The sequence below is a fragment of the Pieris rapae genome, chromosome 15 (genome assembly GCF_905147795.1).
Source record: "Pieris rapae chromosome 15, ilPieRapa1.1, whole genome shotgun sequence".
Lineage (NCBI taxonomy): Eukaryota > Metazoa > Arthropoda > Insecta > Lepidoptera > Pieridae > Pieris > Pieris rapae.
The window spans coordinates 3,247,421-3,264,896 of NC_059523.1; the positions used below are offsets into that span (position 1 = coordinate 3,247,421).

General features: G+C 31.9%; 1 protein-coding gene across 1 annotated transcript; it reads left to right on the plus strand.

The window, feature by feature from the left end:
* Positions 1-850: 850 nt before the first annotated feature.
* Positions 851-13,088, plus strand: LOC110997951 (43 kDa receptor-associated protein of the synapse homolog). Its single transcript, XM_022266351.2, has 13 exons — positions 851-1,003; positions 5,201-5,307; positions 6,154-6,236; positions 7,389-7,540; positions 8,034-8,185; positions 8,512-8,634; positions 8,787-8,970; positions 9,281-9,481; positions 9,759-9,868; positions 10,460-10,640; positions 11,640-11,830; positions 12,201-12,330; positions 12,576-13,088. Exons 2-13 carry the CDS (start codon positions 5,270-5,272, stop codon positions 12,663-12,665), a joined length of 1,635 nt encoding a protein of 544 aa, XP_022122043.2. The 5' UTR covers positions 851-1,003; positions 5,201-5,269; the 3' UTR covers positions 12,666-13,088.
* The last annotated feature ends 4,388 nt before the right edge of the window (positions 13,089-17,476 follow it).

Consider the following 17,476-nt stretch of genomic DNA (forward strand, 5'->3'; position numbering starts at 1 on the left):
AAATTAATAAGAAACTCATGAATATTTACAAGTATGTATTTTATATATTTTCACTAAATATGAAGCAGGCCTAATATCTGACAGGAGAGCCTTTGAAGCCTTCTGAAGTTTCAAATCGCGGTTGTGCACCAATGGATTTTTATCACATATGGTATAAAACCGTGTCATCCGTGTCAATAAAGAAAAAAATTAAAGAACGAAATGTAATCCGTCCCTATTTAAGTCCAGGTCCTCTCTGGTATTTTCTATTACTTTCCCACACCACTGAGAAATAGTGGTATAAGAACTAATAATAGGCGTTAGGCATACTATGTGCATTTAAATGGAAAAACGTTTTTGATGTGTCGATTCTACACGCGCATGCGCTTTGTTCTTGGCGAAAGGGGACAGCGGGATGCTGAGGAACTGCAAATCTATGGAGTCATGATTAAACTATTTTTTAAGATCTTATTAAGAAAACTTGTATAGGGTATATCTTTCACATCATCATTATGTGTTTAGAGCCCGAATTGTAGCGAGTGAAAATTGTTTAATAGAATAGAAAAATTGTTTATTTGTGGAAGTTGAATAAATATATTATATACATTTATAAATGTTAAATTATATATAAAAAATATATATAGGTATTATAATATACAATGAATGTTGATCTGTCATTGCATTTTTTAATAATGATTACAGTTTTTATGCTTTCTACTTAAATTGTTCCTGTCCCAAAAATACTTTCGCTAACAATATTTCACAATTGCGAAAAACATCATACAAAATGCAGCGTGAAAGGCATATAATCGCTATGAATTTTTTACAAGCCAATTAAATTTAAAATGTAACACTCCATAGGTTTCGCTGTTCCTCTGCACAACATCCCTCAGTGCGGGGTGTGCTCCAAGTCAGAACAAGGACTTTACCGTGAAATTACAATAAAATAATCAAAAAACAAATGCATTAATGTTTTTAATGTCATTTTGGCTTAGTGCTCGGATTAAGTGAAGTGGAAAAAGCTGTAAGTACTAAATATAGGAATTTTTAGAAAATATCTATCTAGATTGAGGTTTTAGGCTCACCTTTTGTGAGATAGGAATATGCACTTCTAGTGTGAAATAAGGACACTTTTAGAGCAGAGAAAATGAAAACATCTTTTTAATATGACTTACGTTTCGTTTTATAACCTTAAAATTTTTAGATAATATACAATTTATATTTGAAATTGTTTACGTAAATCTCACTACTTAATCAGATAATATACTAATATAACGTTCTGAATAAACTCTGTAGCAAAAAACGCGCACCCAAGGAATTTTACGTTCTCAGGTCGATAAAATTCAGTTAAATCTAATTTACTGGCGTAGTATTACATATATCGCGTAAATAATTACGCGTGAAGTGAATTCCGGTAATTTTTTAAATTAATTTTGATGAATCGTTTATTTTTAACAAATAAAAGTGGTCAGCAATTAACACAAAAATATTTTTTTACTTTTTTTTTATATAAAGTACAAATATGAAAACCATATTTGGTTCGTTATTCGTTATTACGAGTGTGATAAACTTGGCAAAATTATTGGTGACATGGGATTCTTATCATTGAACTCTTCGACCTTCGTTCATAAGTTTGAACCATTAATTTTGAAGTAAAACAAAACAAGTTCCGCAAAACATATTTTATTATCTTGTATTGTATCTGGAACATAGTACATAATATATTACTAATATATAAAATATCGATGCCAAAACAGGTCAACTTAGGGCAGACGAGATACCTGGACATCCTTCGAGGAGGCCTTCACCTGCGGAAGGTTTCTTGCAAAATAATAAAGAAATATATATATATATACAGATAAAACCGTTTACGACGACATCGTTTAGAACAACAAACCCGTTATATTGGCCAAAATCAAAGGTCCCGGCTGAATTCTATTGTATTAGGTACTTAATAACAACATCATTGGATGTTACGACTATCGGTTTTTACGAGCAAATATGAGGAGTCCCTTCTATGTTGTTTTAACAGATTTTGTCTGTATATATATATATAACTAAGTGTAGAAAAAAATTATAAAAACTTTAAGTTATTTATTTAAAAAAATGATGATAGCTTATTATGTTTTTTGAAAGAAATGAAAATGCTTTCTTATTTTATTTATTTCACTGTCGTGGTTATTTTTTTGTATTTATGATCCCTATTATAAAGATGGATGAATTTTTCTAAAAAAATTCTAATTCGTTTGGAATATAAAATACTTTATACAACTATAATTAGATTACTGATTTATTTATTAACAAAACACTTTTTTTTGGAAAATCAATTGAAGTGCCGGAGTGCTAATTGTTACTATTAATTTAAGTTTAATTCAACAACAATGTAAAACAATTTGCGAACTAATACGACTTATAGTCTAGAAAAGAGCTTACGAGATCATTAAAGCTCACTTAAAATGAAGTTTTCCCCTTTTGCCCCCTGTTATTTAATAATAAAAAATTCAATTGAAAATACTTTTAATTTTTACATACTTAAATGGAGCTTACCAGTCTTAGTCAAGGCTGGTTATATAGGTTAAAAGATAAAAAAAAATCTACTTCAAAGCCAATCCAGCAGCTATTATATATAACCCCTTTTATTTTTTTTATTAACGAACACATACCATAATTGATAAGTTACCATATCGTGATGTGTTAGTTGTGTTGGTTTAAGTTGCCAAAATTTAAGTTATTTTTTTAGAGGTCTAGTATTGTAAGGGTAAAATCATTCACCGTATCTTTCTACTTCTCTTTCTTCTTTTCTCTAATTTGTCGTTCAGATAAAATTGTCTTGTTTTAATGGTCTTACGTTAAAATTGCATAATTTTAATTATTATTTAATTTAATTTATTTATATTTAATTATTTTTTTTAATTTTAATTTTTAATTTTAATTAATTTAATTATAATTTTAGTCTGTCCCGAAATTTAAAAAAAGTTTTGTTATCATTGTGTTATATCGTGTGTGACCATGTGCTGGATCGTTAGATATTGTCATAACATTTGAATAATAATTTTCATCAAAATGGCTTATTAAAAATTTAAATTTTGAAATTAAAGACGTGTAGACAGGACAACGTCTGTCGGATCCGCTAGTGTTTATATATAATTTAAGGTTATAACTATATTATAAAATAATTTTTATTCCGTAAAATTAAATAATAAGATAACGTACCAATTCCTAAAAGGTCGCATTGTCTTTAGTCCGCGGTGTCTTTTAACATTAGATAAGCCTTCTGCCTATTTGTTCTATTAATCTGATGCACTAATATGTGTTTGGGAATGATTTTTTTACGTTATGGCAATTACCAAGTGAGCTAAGACTCATCAGTACCAAGCACATTGTTTCTATTGTTTCTACTCTTTGTATACTAATTTTAATAAAATAAAAACCATACTATGTATAAATAATTTATACATAGTACGTTTATGAAAATAATTATATTTCCTGCCAGTTGAAATGAATTTTAATTTTTTTTTAATTTAATTTAATTTTTTTTTATTTATATTTATTATTTATAATATATTATTACAAAAAATAACATTAGGGATGCCACTGGTGGCCTTTTGTCTAACAAGCGATCTCTTTCAGGCAATACTACTAAGAGTATAGTGCTAGACCAAATCAACAAAAATAAAATTATAGGTAACAATAAAATATATAAAAAAAAGCAAACTTTAATATATGAAACATGCAGAAAATATCAGAAAGACGTAAGGTATTCATAAAAAATCGCTTTTATAAAAAAATATTTATTATTCGATTATATATGGACTGCTGCAATTAAAAACGGCTATCTGAAATGTCACTAGTTTCTAGGAGAGTTTTAAAAAAATACGTGGTAATTCTAAATCTGTTACCATATACATAATACCCGTAACCCTTCTAAAAACGAAGTAACAAAAAGTATTTTTGCACTCGGTCAAAATCTAGTGACCTACTTGAATTACGCAAGGTCCTTGGACAGTACTATATAGGTTAGGAAAAGGACATTATTACCTATATCAAGGAATACAGGTTATGTATTTAGGGTGCTAAGCTGACCTATTTTCAGTGACATTTCGCTGTGACCCAGATCTATGTAGAAGGCTAGGCTAATATGATTTACCAGGACCCACTTGACTTCTAGACATATTATATCTCAACTTAGAACTGCAGTTGAAATGAGTTTCTGTTTTGTTTTTTATAATTATTGACTAATGTTATCCTTAACTTCAATTACTAAGTGTTGCAAATCCATAGAGGTTAAATTTAAAAGTATGAAATATAAAAAATACGTTGGGTAATTTATTGATGTCTTTATTACATACTATTATGATTTTTTAAATTTATTTATTTTACAGAATAATAAAATAAAATCATTAGAAAACCGCTGTGGTTTGTTTAAATATAACTATAGGAGTATTGTCTACGAACGCGACAAATACATATAAAAGTAGTTTTTCAACTGACTTATTATGTTGGTTAACTATTTCTAACTAAATAGATTAGTTCATTTACTCGCCATTACATTTTACATTTAGAGTAGTTTATTTATTTGAACGTTCTCTCGCCGTCTACGTTGTTTGCTCTCGATATACAGAGCCATCTTGAGTTATAGCTCGTCATGTGTATTGTTAACTATGACCTCCGTCTCCATAGCTTGCTATCTAGAGGAATGGATCACAAAATCTATTTTGTATAGGTATAAAATAAAAAAAAATAAAAAAAATAAAAAAGCCATTTATTTCCAGTATTTAACTCTCGTCTGGAACCCCAAGTTGGGTGTAGGCCTCCTCCAGTGACGCCCATTTATCTCTGTCTTCAGCTATTTTACTCCAATTTTGACCAGCTTAATGTCGTCCTCCCATCGTGTAATAGGTCTACCTTTTGTTCTTTTGCCTAGTGGACCTTTCCAGAAAGTTACTTTTTTAGTCCATCTATGATCAGTTAGCCGGGCAACATGTCCTGCCAACTTCCATTTAAATTTTTTTGCGTAGCTTAAAACGTCTGTTGCTTTGGTTATTTTTCTTATTTTAGTATGACGTATTTTATATTGTATAGGTATAGTGCTGAAATTTTTTCTTGTCCATAAACAATAATAATCACCTAGACACAGTAATGTATGCCCCAATCTTAGGATGTTTACAGGTGTTCCAAGAGTCAAGCATGATTATGGTTCATATGAATTGTGTGTTCATAGGTTATGCGGAACAAAGAGTGTGCAATGCACCCGGCTAACAGGTGACGTTGCCGGCTCCACCCGCGGAATATGTCATGGGACTCGCTCGAGTCACGCGACTTCCTCGGGTAAGTGGTTTTTTATTTATATGAATAAAACAAAGAATATAGAAAACACTGTAATAAATAATAAGGATATTTTAAGTTTAAAATAACAGCACTAGTCCCCGTACTAGAATTTTCTGTGCAGTCTCCTTCATCTGACTCCTCGTAGTCTCCAGCTAGGCATTACATTTTATATTATGTTGAAAGAAAGTTTTACATTTCAGCATAGGACAAGTTCAGATGTTGTTTAAGATGTTAGTGTTAAGAAGTGTTAGTGTATGTATAAAGTTTTGTATCGTTACTGAGAATTTTGTTTTTTAAAAAGTGATTAAAGAAGAAAACACGTCACATGCTTGCTTTGTGTATGATGTGGTGTGGTCTGTGTTTGTTTCCTAATAAAGTGCGTATTAAGTATAGTAAGTATAGTTGTCTAACAGTCAAAAGTTTTGTTTCGTGGATGTTGATGTTGAGAAGGTGAATTTGGTATGTGTATTAATCGGAAAGGGAACACGAGACGCTCGTTTTAAGCTCGGATTGTTTCTCTACATTATGTATACATATTTGTTACAGTATGTATTGACTGCCGTAGTATATGAGATATATTTGTATTAACTGCGATACCATACTGAGATCTGGACGTAGTATAAATGTATTGCTTAGACCGAGTACTTTAACAATCAATTATGCAGATAATAAAGAATAAAATATTGAGTTTTATAGCCTCTTGCACTCTTGCTCCTTTGGTTTACCTTAATAATGATAAAGTTAAAAGACAGTAGCATTAGTAAATATTGTGGAAAATATATGTTACGTACGGTACGGTTCTATAAAGTAAAGAATATAAATTAAATGACCTTCTATGTATTTCAGCAGGGCGCCTGCGCACCAGCTGTCTGCTTCGCGGTTGATTAGCTCGCCTGACCCATCGCGACACCGCCACGATGAACCACCAGGTCAGCTACTTATTCTTACTTTCGTTATATATTTTATATCATACAGTATTAGTAATTGCTTATAGAGTTGTTTTTTTAAGACAACAAAACTCAAATAAAAAAGGTCACTATTCATACTAATCACTGGTATATCCAGGTTTTAAATTCATAGATGTACTTTTTATCATATAATTTAAGAAGCTCAATGAATAAGTATGGCAATACAGCGAGGAAATACTGCTGTAAATTTCTGCCACAGGGACCAAACTTTTTAAATTTGTTTTTATTTCTATTTATATTTTTGTTATTACTATGTAGGTTAAGTAAATTGTAAAAACTGTATATTTGTTTGTTATGATTACTAAACGTTACTTTATTAGAAGTAAAATTCTTAAGCCATCCCAACACGCCATACTTAAAGAACTTCGATTCACAAACTTTCAACCCGCAAAAGCTGTCGGGTCGTCGCTTCACGCTTTTAAGTTTAAAGTAACAACAAGAAACTTTTCCATTGTGATATTGTTGGATAAGTGTAAGATGAAAAATTTCGTGAAAACAAGTATTATTTGTTATAACATAAATGAATTCGTATTAAATCGCGGGTTAATATAATCAAAAACATTACAGGATTAATGTAAAACATTCTCTAGTATAGAGTTTATAAAATGGAAATTCTGAGAACTGGAAATTATTGTGGAATCACATTAAAAATTAAACTAAAAGCATCTCTATGCCTGCTTGTGTTAGACTTATCCGTTGTTATTACGAATGCTCCTATTTGTTAGTACGTAACGTTAGGCCTATATGTGATCCATATTGGCTACATTTTAAATAATCTATTTTTTAACACAGTAAGTGCTCTTTTCTCGGCTCGTGTGAGCGTCCCGTTCATTTTTAAACGATTGCCATCCCTAGCTGTCGGATCCGAGTATTCGGCACCCATTGTTATATTTTTTCCTTATACCGACCACTCGGATCCGAGAAATGATTTTATTATTTACTCTAATTATAACATACATATTTTTAAACATTTAAAGTTTTGATTTACGGCTATTACTTTGTATCCATTGTGTAAGCAATTCAATGTATTAAAGCTGTGGATTATTTATAAATATATTTTGTATATTGCAACCGGTATCAACACAATACATGTTTTTTTATAACTTTTAGCAGAACTATACTCGTTCTCCGAGGAATTCCCAACAGAGGTGCGCAATGGGCGATGGGGGGCGCGGTTCGGTCCAGCACATCGTCCTTCTATGGGATGGTGTGAATGCTTCCGGATCGTAAGATCTAGAATCGACCAATATCTAGCCAGGCGGAAGGTAATTGATCCAAATTAAATACATTATACGGGTGATAAATAATTCGTTCTCGAATATACTTTAAATGTGTATATGATATGTAATGGAAAGTGTGGGAAAAAGTTATTTTGAAGAAATTGACCGGATCTTTAAAAGGAAATATTTATAATGTTTTAAACATACAAAGTTGAAAATTTACTCTATATTTATTATTCTATAACTCCAACACTCACAAACAGTATAAGAAAATTAAATATCATAAAGTTATTCCATACAAAAATATATGTAGTTCGCTATCTCTACGGTAATTTTTTTAATTTATCTGTGGTAGTGCAGTGTCGTCTGGACCTGGCGCCAATTTTGTTACAATGGTTTTCGAAATCTAAATGTTTATTCTTATCTAGCCTATAGTTTATTAAAACTATTAAGAATGAACATAATATGATTTATAGTTTTGTTTATTTAGGCTATGTAACTAAACAAATGATATAAGACAAAAAACTATGTATTTCAGATTGAGCGCGGGGTAAGACTATACAGTCAGAATGAACAACGACAAGCAGTTAAAATATGGCTGTCTGCGTTACGAGGCGTTAGGCATCGAAGCGATAAATTTGCATTGCTTGGACATCTTTATCAGGCTTTTATGGACTTTGGAAAGTATAGGTATGATGTCTTTTAATTAAAACCTGAATTGCAAATATTAATGTGTTTTAATTCAAGAGCAGCGTGCCTAGTGGTCTCTTGCAGTCGTAGGTTCGATCCCCGGCTGTGTACAAATAAACTTTTGTCTATGTGCACATTTAACATTCGCTCGAACGGTGAAGGAAAACATCTTCAGGAAACCGTTACGACTTAGACTCAAAAAGTCGACAGCGTGTGTCAGACAGAAGGCTACCTAACTATCTACTTGCCCATTAGATTGAAAAATGATCATGAAACAGATTCAGAAATCTGAGGCCCAGACCTAAAGACACAACTAAATCTTTCAGGGAATCTCTGGAGTTTGCAAACCGTCAACTGGGTATATCAGAAGAGCTGGATTCGGCTCCTATGAGGGCTGAAGCCTATCTCAACCTGGCCAGGTCTCAACAGACCCTTGGCGGATTAGACAGGTAAGTCCACTACATTCTTTGTTAAAATGGAATTAGCATGAAAATTACATACAATTTTTCACTGAAAATTTTATTCTTTTGGGATATACCTTTTCGTAAAATTTCATAATACATTTTTAAATGGATATATAAAATAAATTTCTATTTTTTAGAGCACTCTCCTACGCTCGTCATGCACTATACAATGACTGTGGGGGAGGCTCTACTGCCGGCTGTGTTCATCTCACAGTCGCCAGCGTCAGTTTGGAGCTCGGGGCATTCTCGAAGGCGATGGACAGCTTTCAAAAGGCATTGGCTGTTGCACAAGCACAAAACGACAATACACTTCTACTTCAAGTAAGATTTTAAGCGATAATAACTGAAAGAAGTTCAAATATACCGAACCTTCTAGAAGACTGGTTAGTTCGTTCTCTCTCTGGATTGGTAACTTATTATGACTTATTACTGATTATCATGGTCAACAGCTGTAGAATATGCTTTATATATCTATGAATAATAATATTGATTTATTTCTCTAATCGTTAACTAAATTTCTGAAAGAGTTTGAAGAAAAGCTATAAAGCGTACGAGTATATCTGAGTCGAATTAGTGCCACCTGAATCTTCTGTGATGAATCGGTGCCAAATCTTTTTTCTACCAATTCCAGGTATATGTAGGTCTCTCAGAACTTTGGCGTCGCCTTCGTGATACAGAAAGAGCTGTTGCTTGTGCGGCACGCGCGTGTGACCTCGGCCGCGGTCCTCGCGCGACTGATCTCAACACTAGACACCACAGACTTGCTTTATTACAAATGGCCGCTGCGCTAAGGGCAAGAGGAGAGCTGGGGGACGCGTACGATTATTGTAATGTTAGTTTTATTTTTTAGACTGAAAATATGATTTTGGAATATTGGTAGCATGTGATATGTATGTCTTCTCTTCATACTTTACAATTATTAACTACATATGGCATATTAGGTTGCTTGATGTTGGGTCATATTACGATGTCTTTCTTCCTTGTATTCCCTAAGAATCCTGGGAAAGAAAGAAAGAGAAATTTCCACTACTAAAGTTTTGAATCTGAATGTTTTTTACATATCGCGTAAGTATTTATATATAGAATGGCAAATTTCTAATTAATTCCAGGAAGCCCTGCGTCTCTCAACCGTGGCAGGTGATCAAGGCAGTTTTGCACGAGCTGTGAGAATAGCGGGGGACGTATACCGACGAAAATGTGACTTTAACAAGGCTTTGAGGTAAGTATTTATATATTTGTATTTAAAAAATTAAATTAAATTAATATTTATGTATTATATAAAGTAAGTCTTATCTCAGTTATTAAAAAATGAAAAGTTGCGTACCAGGACCACGTGTTGCGTCAAGACCGCTACCACCTCTTGCAATTATTTGTAATGGGTAAAATCCAGGGTAAACGGCATGTTGGTACAAGTAAGTAAAAGCATGACTTGGCAATGTTAGGGAGAGGACGTGTATTGCAATCGCGGAAGAGTTTCTGCATCTGGCACAGGACAAGACACGCTTCAAGAGACTGATGGCCAACCCTCAGTAATGGAATGGCACTAAAAGAAGAAGAACTCTTCATCTACGTAAAAATAGTGCCACTTGTGCCACTATTTCCAATTGGTTTGACGAGTTTAAACGTGGACGTAACAATCTCAATGATGATCCGCGTAAGGGACGTCCTTTAATGCCTAATTTATTAAACGTATTTTCTAACAACACATCAACCTATTTTAGTTCGCAAAAAGGTTCAGTTCGTTATATGCATTTTAAATATTCAACATATTAAGATATAAAACATTAAACTTAACTCTTGTCTCTTACAGACATTACGAAGTAGCAATGGGAGCGGGGCAGTCTTTGGGGGACCGTTTGGCCCAGATGGAGGCAATGGACGGTGCGGCAAGGTGTCTTGAGGCGCTTCGGGTCCAAGGGCGAATATGCAATTGCCGCCCTCTGGAGTTTAACACCCGGCTGCTTGAGGTTGCTACTTCTGTTGGATCTAAGGTAATCTAAATATGTTATTTAAAATTTACACGTGGTATCAAGATGATAAGACGAATGCAATTTTATTTTTTTAGTTTAATATCAATTATTTATTTTTATAAAAACTACAATGAATGCAAAACGTTTTTATAATTGATAATATGTAAATAAGCCCAGTATTAGACTTTTCCTGAAATTATTTTTTTATTAAAATTTTTATGTTTAATTTTGATAAGAACTAAAATAAAGAAAGTGTGAATGTCGATGAAACGAAAGCGACAGTAAAAAGAGACAGACAAATAAATTCATAAGATTTAGCGGGGGAGACAATGTGATAGCAATATACAGTTTATAACTGGATATACCTAAGTGTTTTTGTTTAATACTATCAATCCCGTAAGTTTCCCTCTACAATAAAGTGATTATGCTTAGAGAAACCAGCATTTTTTTTCATCCGGGAATGCTACCCGTATCTCTTGTACCTTAATAGTTTTTTTCCACGCAATCGCAATAATCAATCGCACATTTAATGTATGGCAAGTATTTTTTTTAAATGATCAATATTGAAGCACAACGTTTTCCTGCCCGTCAATATTAGCAACTCTCGGCAGAAATTGTTCTTAGGGTACAAGTGTGCAACACTGTGCGCACATAAGTTACACACAACATTGCCACACAGAAGCCAAACAGGATATGCGCGTAGTACTTATGTGTACTGCTATTGCTTTGCCCAAAACTTTTGTAAACAAAGTCCGCACGCTTTGGTTTAAAGAATAGAACTAAATTGAAATTAGCATATCTGAAGATATCGCTAATAGTATTTACAAACTAGCTCCTGCACATACATTAGGTACCTTATTTAACAGAGAAGCCGGCTGGTAGCCGTGACGGTCAAATCCAGCCATTGACCACAGTTAATCTTTACATGTCTACCAGCCAAATGAAACAACCATATCTAATAGCCTTCAGAATAACTAGCTGGAATTTCACTTCTTTTTCCAATAAATGTTCTTATTGCAGATGCTAGTCCGCCGCGTGCGTCTACGTTTAGCTGAGATCTACACAGCGTTGGGAGATAACAACGCAGCCGCAAGACAACGCAAAGCAGCTGGCGCCTGGGCTGCACCCGCGTGTGCTAAATGTCGGGAACCACTCGCCGATAGACCCGAACCATTGGCTTCCTTACCTTGCGCGCACATCGTTCATCACGCGTGAGTATTTCCATAGGAGATATTTTTATAGGAAACGAGTCTACGGAATGCCCAAAAATGCCAGTAATCGTCCATGTCCATAGGCCATGGACACTCATTTAAGTGGCGTTGCCAGCTTTGGAGACTTTTTTTTTAATTTTTAGTACGGCCCGTACGGTGATGAAATTAGGAGGAGGGATCAACCGAAATAACTCTTCCGAACGCTCAAAAACAAAATGTTTGCCAGGACTTTAGCAGATTGAATAAATTGGAGTTTACTGCTTTTATTGAGAAAAATATTTCTAGAAAGAGATACAGAAATTTCAAGGGTTGTAACGCCCCTGGTTATATGCCAAAATTATATATTTTTCTTATTTTATTCATGTTTCAGGTGTATGCCGGAGTCATGGTCCCGCCGCTCAGTCCGCAGTACGGGTGGGGAATGCGCCGAATGTGCCTCCCCCCGCGCGCCACGTGACCCGCCCCCTGCACCACCCGCGCCTCGAAATCTACCCGCACAGGTTAGTAAATCTATAAAAATCTAAGCATATGATTGACGTCTTCTAGCATTATAATAATTTTATCAAATAAATAATTTAAAACAAGTGATATTAATTACAATTTTGTATTAACTTTAAAAAACCTGTATGTATTCTTATTGCAATATTTGTTCACAAAATTCTATGTAACTTAATATAATATCAACGTATAAGGCCGATACTATTCAGTATATTGAGATAAAAAAAAATCTTTTTTTTTACACCAGGACTTTCCATTCGGTTCTCCTCCACCAATGAGAGAGCCGGACTTAAACTCGGTTCGTTCCGACCAAAGCAGCCAGGAGGAAAGTGTATAAAACGTTATTATTATGTATTTTTTACCGTTTTACGAAGCCCGTTAAATACGCTCAAAAATTATTGTAACCTCTTAGTAACCAGTGCTGTCCACATACAGAAGTACTTTTTGTGGACTGTTACGAAGCGGGAGTAACTTTTTTTAAAAGAATTAACGTAATACATTACGGAACGTATATAATAGCAATAATATTTATTGTGCCAAGCATGAGTATCGCTTTATATCGCTTTGGATGGTTTTTATAAATCTAAATCATTCAAAATTCATTCAAATCGGTCAAGCCGTTTAAGATAAGTTTTGTGACATACACGCGTACAGTTAAGATAATGTGTTTAAAAATATCTTTTGCAAGTGTTTTTGATTTGATTATAATCATCATAATATACTCATTCTTGGTATAATTCCTACTAAATAATATTCAAATATTATTTATCTGTAAATTATATAATTTATAAAATTTGTTCGAATGTTAAGAATATATTTTTATCATTGTGCGAGAGATATAGCAAAATCGATATTATTAAAAAGTTTTATATATTAAATATTGTATATGTGTAATTGGTGTGCTAAATTAGGTGGGTATGTCAAAAAAATTATATTTAAAAATGGCTGAGCGTGAAACGCTATCGTTTTCATATCGTTAATGTCGCTATCAAAGTATTTCCAACTTATTGATGTCATGTGAAGAATTATAATTAATAAATATTTTTTGTTACTACCATACTACTAAACAAATGCATATTTAAAAGCTTTTCCAGATTGCCCACGAAGATTTCTTTAAATAATTAAAAATATAATATAAAATCTAAGGGCCATATATACTGCCATACACATTTAGTCAAATAGAAATAAAATGCACTAGTTTGGAAATAGCACTAAAAAGACCAACTCAACATTTAGTAAATTAGTTGCCCTGAACATTTTAAGTTAAAGTATTTATATAAAATTGTTTAAATAACAATTAAAAAAATAATAAAAATAAATGAGATTTAGATCTTATTTACCATTTATTTTTTCGGGGCACTAATTATAACTATTAGCCAAGTAGTCGTATGTCGCAGTAAAGTAGTTAAATCAGAGAGTTGAATCTCTAGACAGTTAATTAAAGATCGATATTCAATCAATTAACTCTCTGATTTAACAACTTTACTGCGACATATACAATATTGAGAAACAATTACACATATTTTCAAATCCGCACAGATTAATGCAAAAATACAATTATTGATAGGGACAGGTATCAAATTAAAATTATTCGTTCAAAACCAAATACAAACTTGAAACCAAATAAAATAATATTAATATTTTGTTATTTGTATATAATATAAACCAATAAAGATATAGTTATTACTTGTTAATGGCAGCTGTTTTAACATTATAAAAAATAATAAATTTTAAACATTAATAAATATTACTTAATATAGACAATCCCAATATAATATGCATAGGTATTCACTAGTTTTTACCAAAGAAAACGTTCTATTCGGTTTATTTCATAAAGAAAGCAATGAAATCAAATAAAAAATGTACAATTATTTTTCATTGATTTTATTCTGTTACGAAATTAATATAACAACTCTGTAAATATATTTCCCTTTATAATAATAAAAAAAAGTTAAATCAATATATAAATAATATTTAAGGTATAGGTAGAAAATACATAATTTTATTCTTATATAAATATAACTATTGTTGCTGTGCCAAAGATTTATTTAAATTCACTAAAATTCTATTTACACTAAAATCTATCTATATAGATGTATCTTTATGTATAATTTATAAATGCTATATTCACAATGAAAAAGATAACAACCGCTGGTTAGAATAGTAGATTTATTTCGTGTGTATGTACGTAGAACGTAGAGTATTTTTTTTAGATATACATATGTAGCAGCATAAATACTGCAAGCAAAATGTCGTTTAATTTTTCATCTTCTCTGTACTGGTATATTTATATATAATACAGTACTTTACAGCCGGATTATACTTAGTTTATGACACACTAAGATCGTATAGAAATGTTCCTAATATATGCTAAAAGTGAATATAGCATTTTCAATATATTGGTATACCTCTTGCAAGTTCAAATTGTTATCATACATTTCATATTATATTGACAAAACAAAATTTAGGAATTAAGAATTAATACGAAACCTGCCCTTGTATCTTTAAAATTTTCATGAGTAATTTGAAGAAAAATCAAATGTCCAGTGAAATTCAGTTTAATAATCGCCGATACGGGTTTAAGCTTACGTAAACATTCTTTTAAACCTATTTTAAATGTTTATAAAATTATTGAAATATTCAACAACCATTGAATTTAAGTTTTGCCTACATATTTTTTTTTTAATTTGTCGAGTGCCAATTAGTGTGCGTTGCAGTAGGGAGTTTCATACAAACGATACTGAACGGGCTCGAGGTGATACGGTGACGATCCCTTTCCCAGTTGATGTGTGCGTCGACCTTTGAAGAGCATGCGACACCTCAATATTGCATGGTAAACCATTGCCGAGCGATGAAAATATATAGAAGAAAATTTAAAGCTGATTAAGGGCCTGTTTCACAATGTATGGATAAAGTGCCAAATAGCTATGCAACACATAAATTATTCGAAAGATAAAAGTTCCAAATAAGATACTTCGAATTTCATGACGTATAGCGCTATCTGACAGTCGTGAAACGCAAAAATACTATTTATCATACCAATAAGTAACAAATAGCTTATTTGGAACTTATCCGGACATTGTGAAACAGGCCCTTAAGGTGGAGCGTGATTCGACAATTTTACTATATCTTTTTATTCTACTAGTAACTACTGATAAAATACAATAAATAGTTATAAATGACTAGTATAGATAATACTAGACTGGTATAGATTATTTATCTGTTAATTGCCATGCCATTTAACATGTATTTACCGAAAAGCAATATAATATGGAATTTATGAATATCTGTTGTTATAGATTAAGTCCTCAAAGGAGCACCTAATAGTCGTAGTCTGCACAGAGTAGATATTGAGTTATGACCTAGATAATAATTGATAAATTGGTGAATTTATATTACCCTTTAAATAATATAATTTGTATCATTATCAACCTTAGTGGCTTATTTTTTAAAGTTCAATTTGTTTTAAACAAATTTGTATGAAAATGGTCTCGTGACAAAGCTTATATGATTTTTAAACAAATTTGTTTAGCGATAGTGGGACACGCTTGACGAAAAGTGATTTTGTCTGATGCCCCTGTATTGTTGCTTTTTTCATATCTGCATTCAAACGTTTAGGATCATTATGGTTACTTTAATTTATTGATTGTGTTAGAATTTAGATACTTCAACCAAGACGAGCGTCTGCACCTAGGTCTCCTTCTACCTGCCGTATTTTTTACGTGTACAAAATATTCAAGTTCTTTTCATAACCGTCATATGCACTTCTTTGTTCTTCTGCATTCTGTCCAGCATGGTTGTATTTCGTATGCGGTATATACTGGATATTGTAAGCATAGGTACGTCACCTAAACCCAGATCTCCAACGCTTCCAGTTGAAACAATTTCTACACGAGAAGTGACTTAAAAAAACAACCAAAAAGGTTTGATGACATTAATAAAAACTGAAGCTTTAACGTCCACAAAAATAGCTTAAAGTTCGTGCTCTAGCCAAAACTTGTAGTTATATATTATTTATTGAGTAAAAAATTCAATAATAATTTTTCACCAATTTATCATTAAATTAAATCCAAAATACACTTCGTCCTGCTCAAAAGCGTTCCTATTGATTTCGGCCGTATATTTTTACTATCAATCTCAATAAATTATTAAAATAAATAAAACATTAATTGTCACAGATGAAAAAAAAAATTACTTTCATATATTATTAACAAACGAAGTAATAATGAAACGACCATGCTTATGGTGTACATATAGGCAGTAGGCACTACTGAGATTTAGTAACGCAACATAACTTTAATTGAGTGAGATTGATAGTATTTGTCTTTTGCTTGTTGGCATAAATAAAGAAAATATTTTTGTCTATCACCTATTTCCCAAAATTAAATTTATTGCACGTTGGGTATATCGTATTAAAGTTGAGAGGATTGATTTTTCAACTTTTAATTGAAATGTATAATCTTTAGAGATTACAGATCGCATAGACTAAAGTTTGCCTTTAAAATAATAATTAATAATTATGTTAATTTATGATTATTTCAATTACATACGCCATCTACTAGTGCAATACATAAACTTTGCGTTGTTACATCAACAGTGCAGATGGCAGTGTTTTAATTGCAAATAAAAGTATAATTTCAAAATATGATGTGGTTATTAAGGCCAATTGAGAAATTTGGCCAGGTAAAAATAATCAACATTTTGAGAACTTAGTTGAAAAATCATTCCAGAGTTGTAAAGAGTTGTTATTTGTAAATATCACCAATCCAAATAATATTTTTTGCATACTTTCATACAGAACTTAATTTAAATATTAAGTTCTGTTTCTGTAACTAAACAAAACATTTAAGCCAATTTTTTAGTCGTTGTTTTATCATGTTATTTTGTCGTTTATAAATTTGTATTCGTTTCTAAATACGTAGATAGATTCATTCAACAGTGGTTGATGTTTACATTTTTAGATTACTAATATATTTTAGGTTAAATATTATTGTGAAATTTTTCCCAACGATTAAAAAATTTGGCCCAAAAGTAAATTTTACAATTCCTTCACTCGTTATTGTTAATGTGACTGTAGTTGTGAATTCGGCGTTGTGTTTCAGACATTTTAATATAAGTACCGTTAACTTATTAAAATTTTAATTGAAA

Coding starts and splice junctions, on each gene's coding strand:
- LOC110997951 (XM_022266351.2), top strand. CDS start 5,270: ATGTCATGGGACTCGCTCGAGTCACGCGACTTCCTCGG. Junction 10,641..11,639: donor CTACTTCTGTTGGATCTAAG/GTAATCTAAATA, acceptor TTCTTATTGCAG/ATGCTAGTCCGCCGCGTGCG. Junction 11,831..12,200: donor GCGCACATCGTTCATCACGC/GTGAGTATTTCC, acceptor TTCATGTTTCAG/GTGTATGCCGGAGTCATGGT.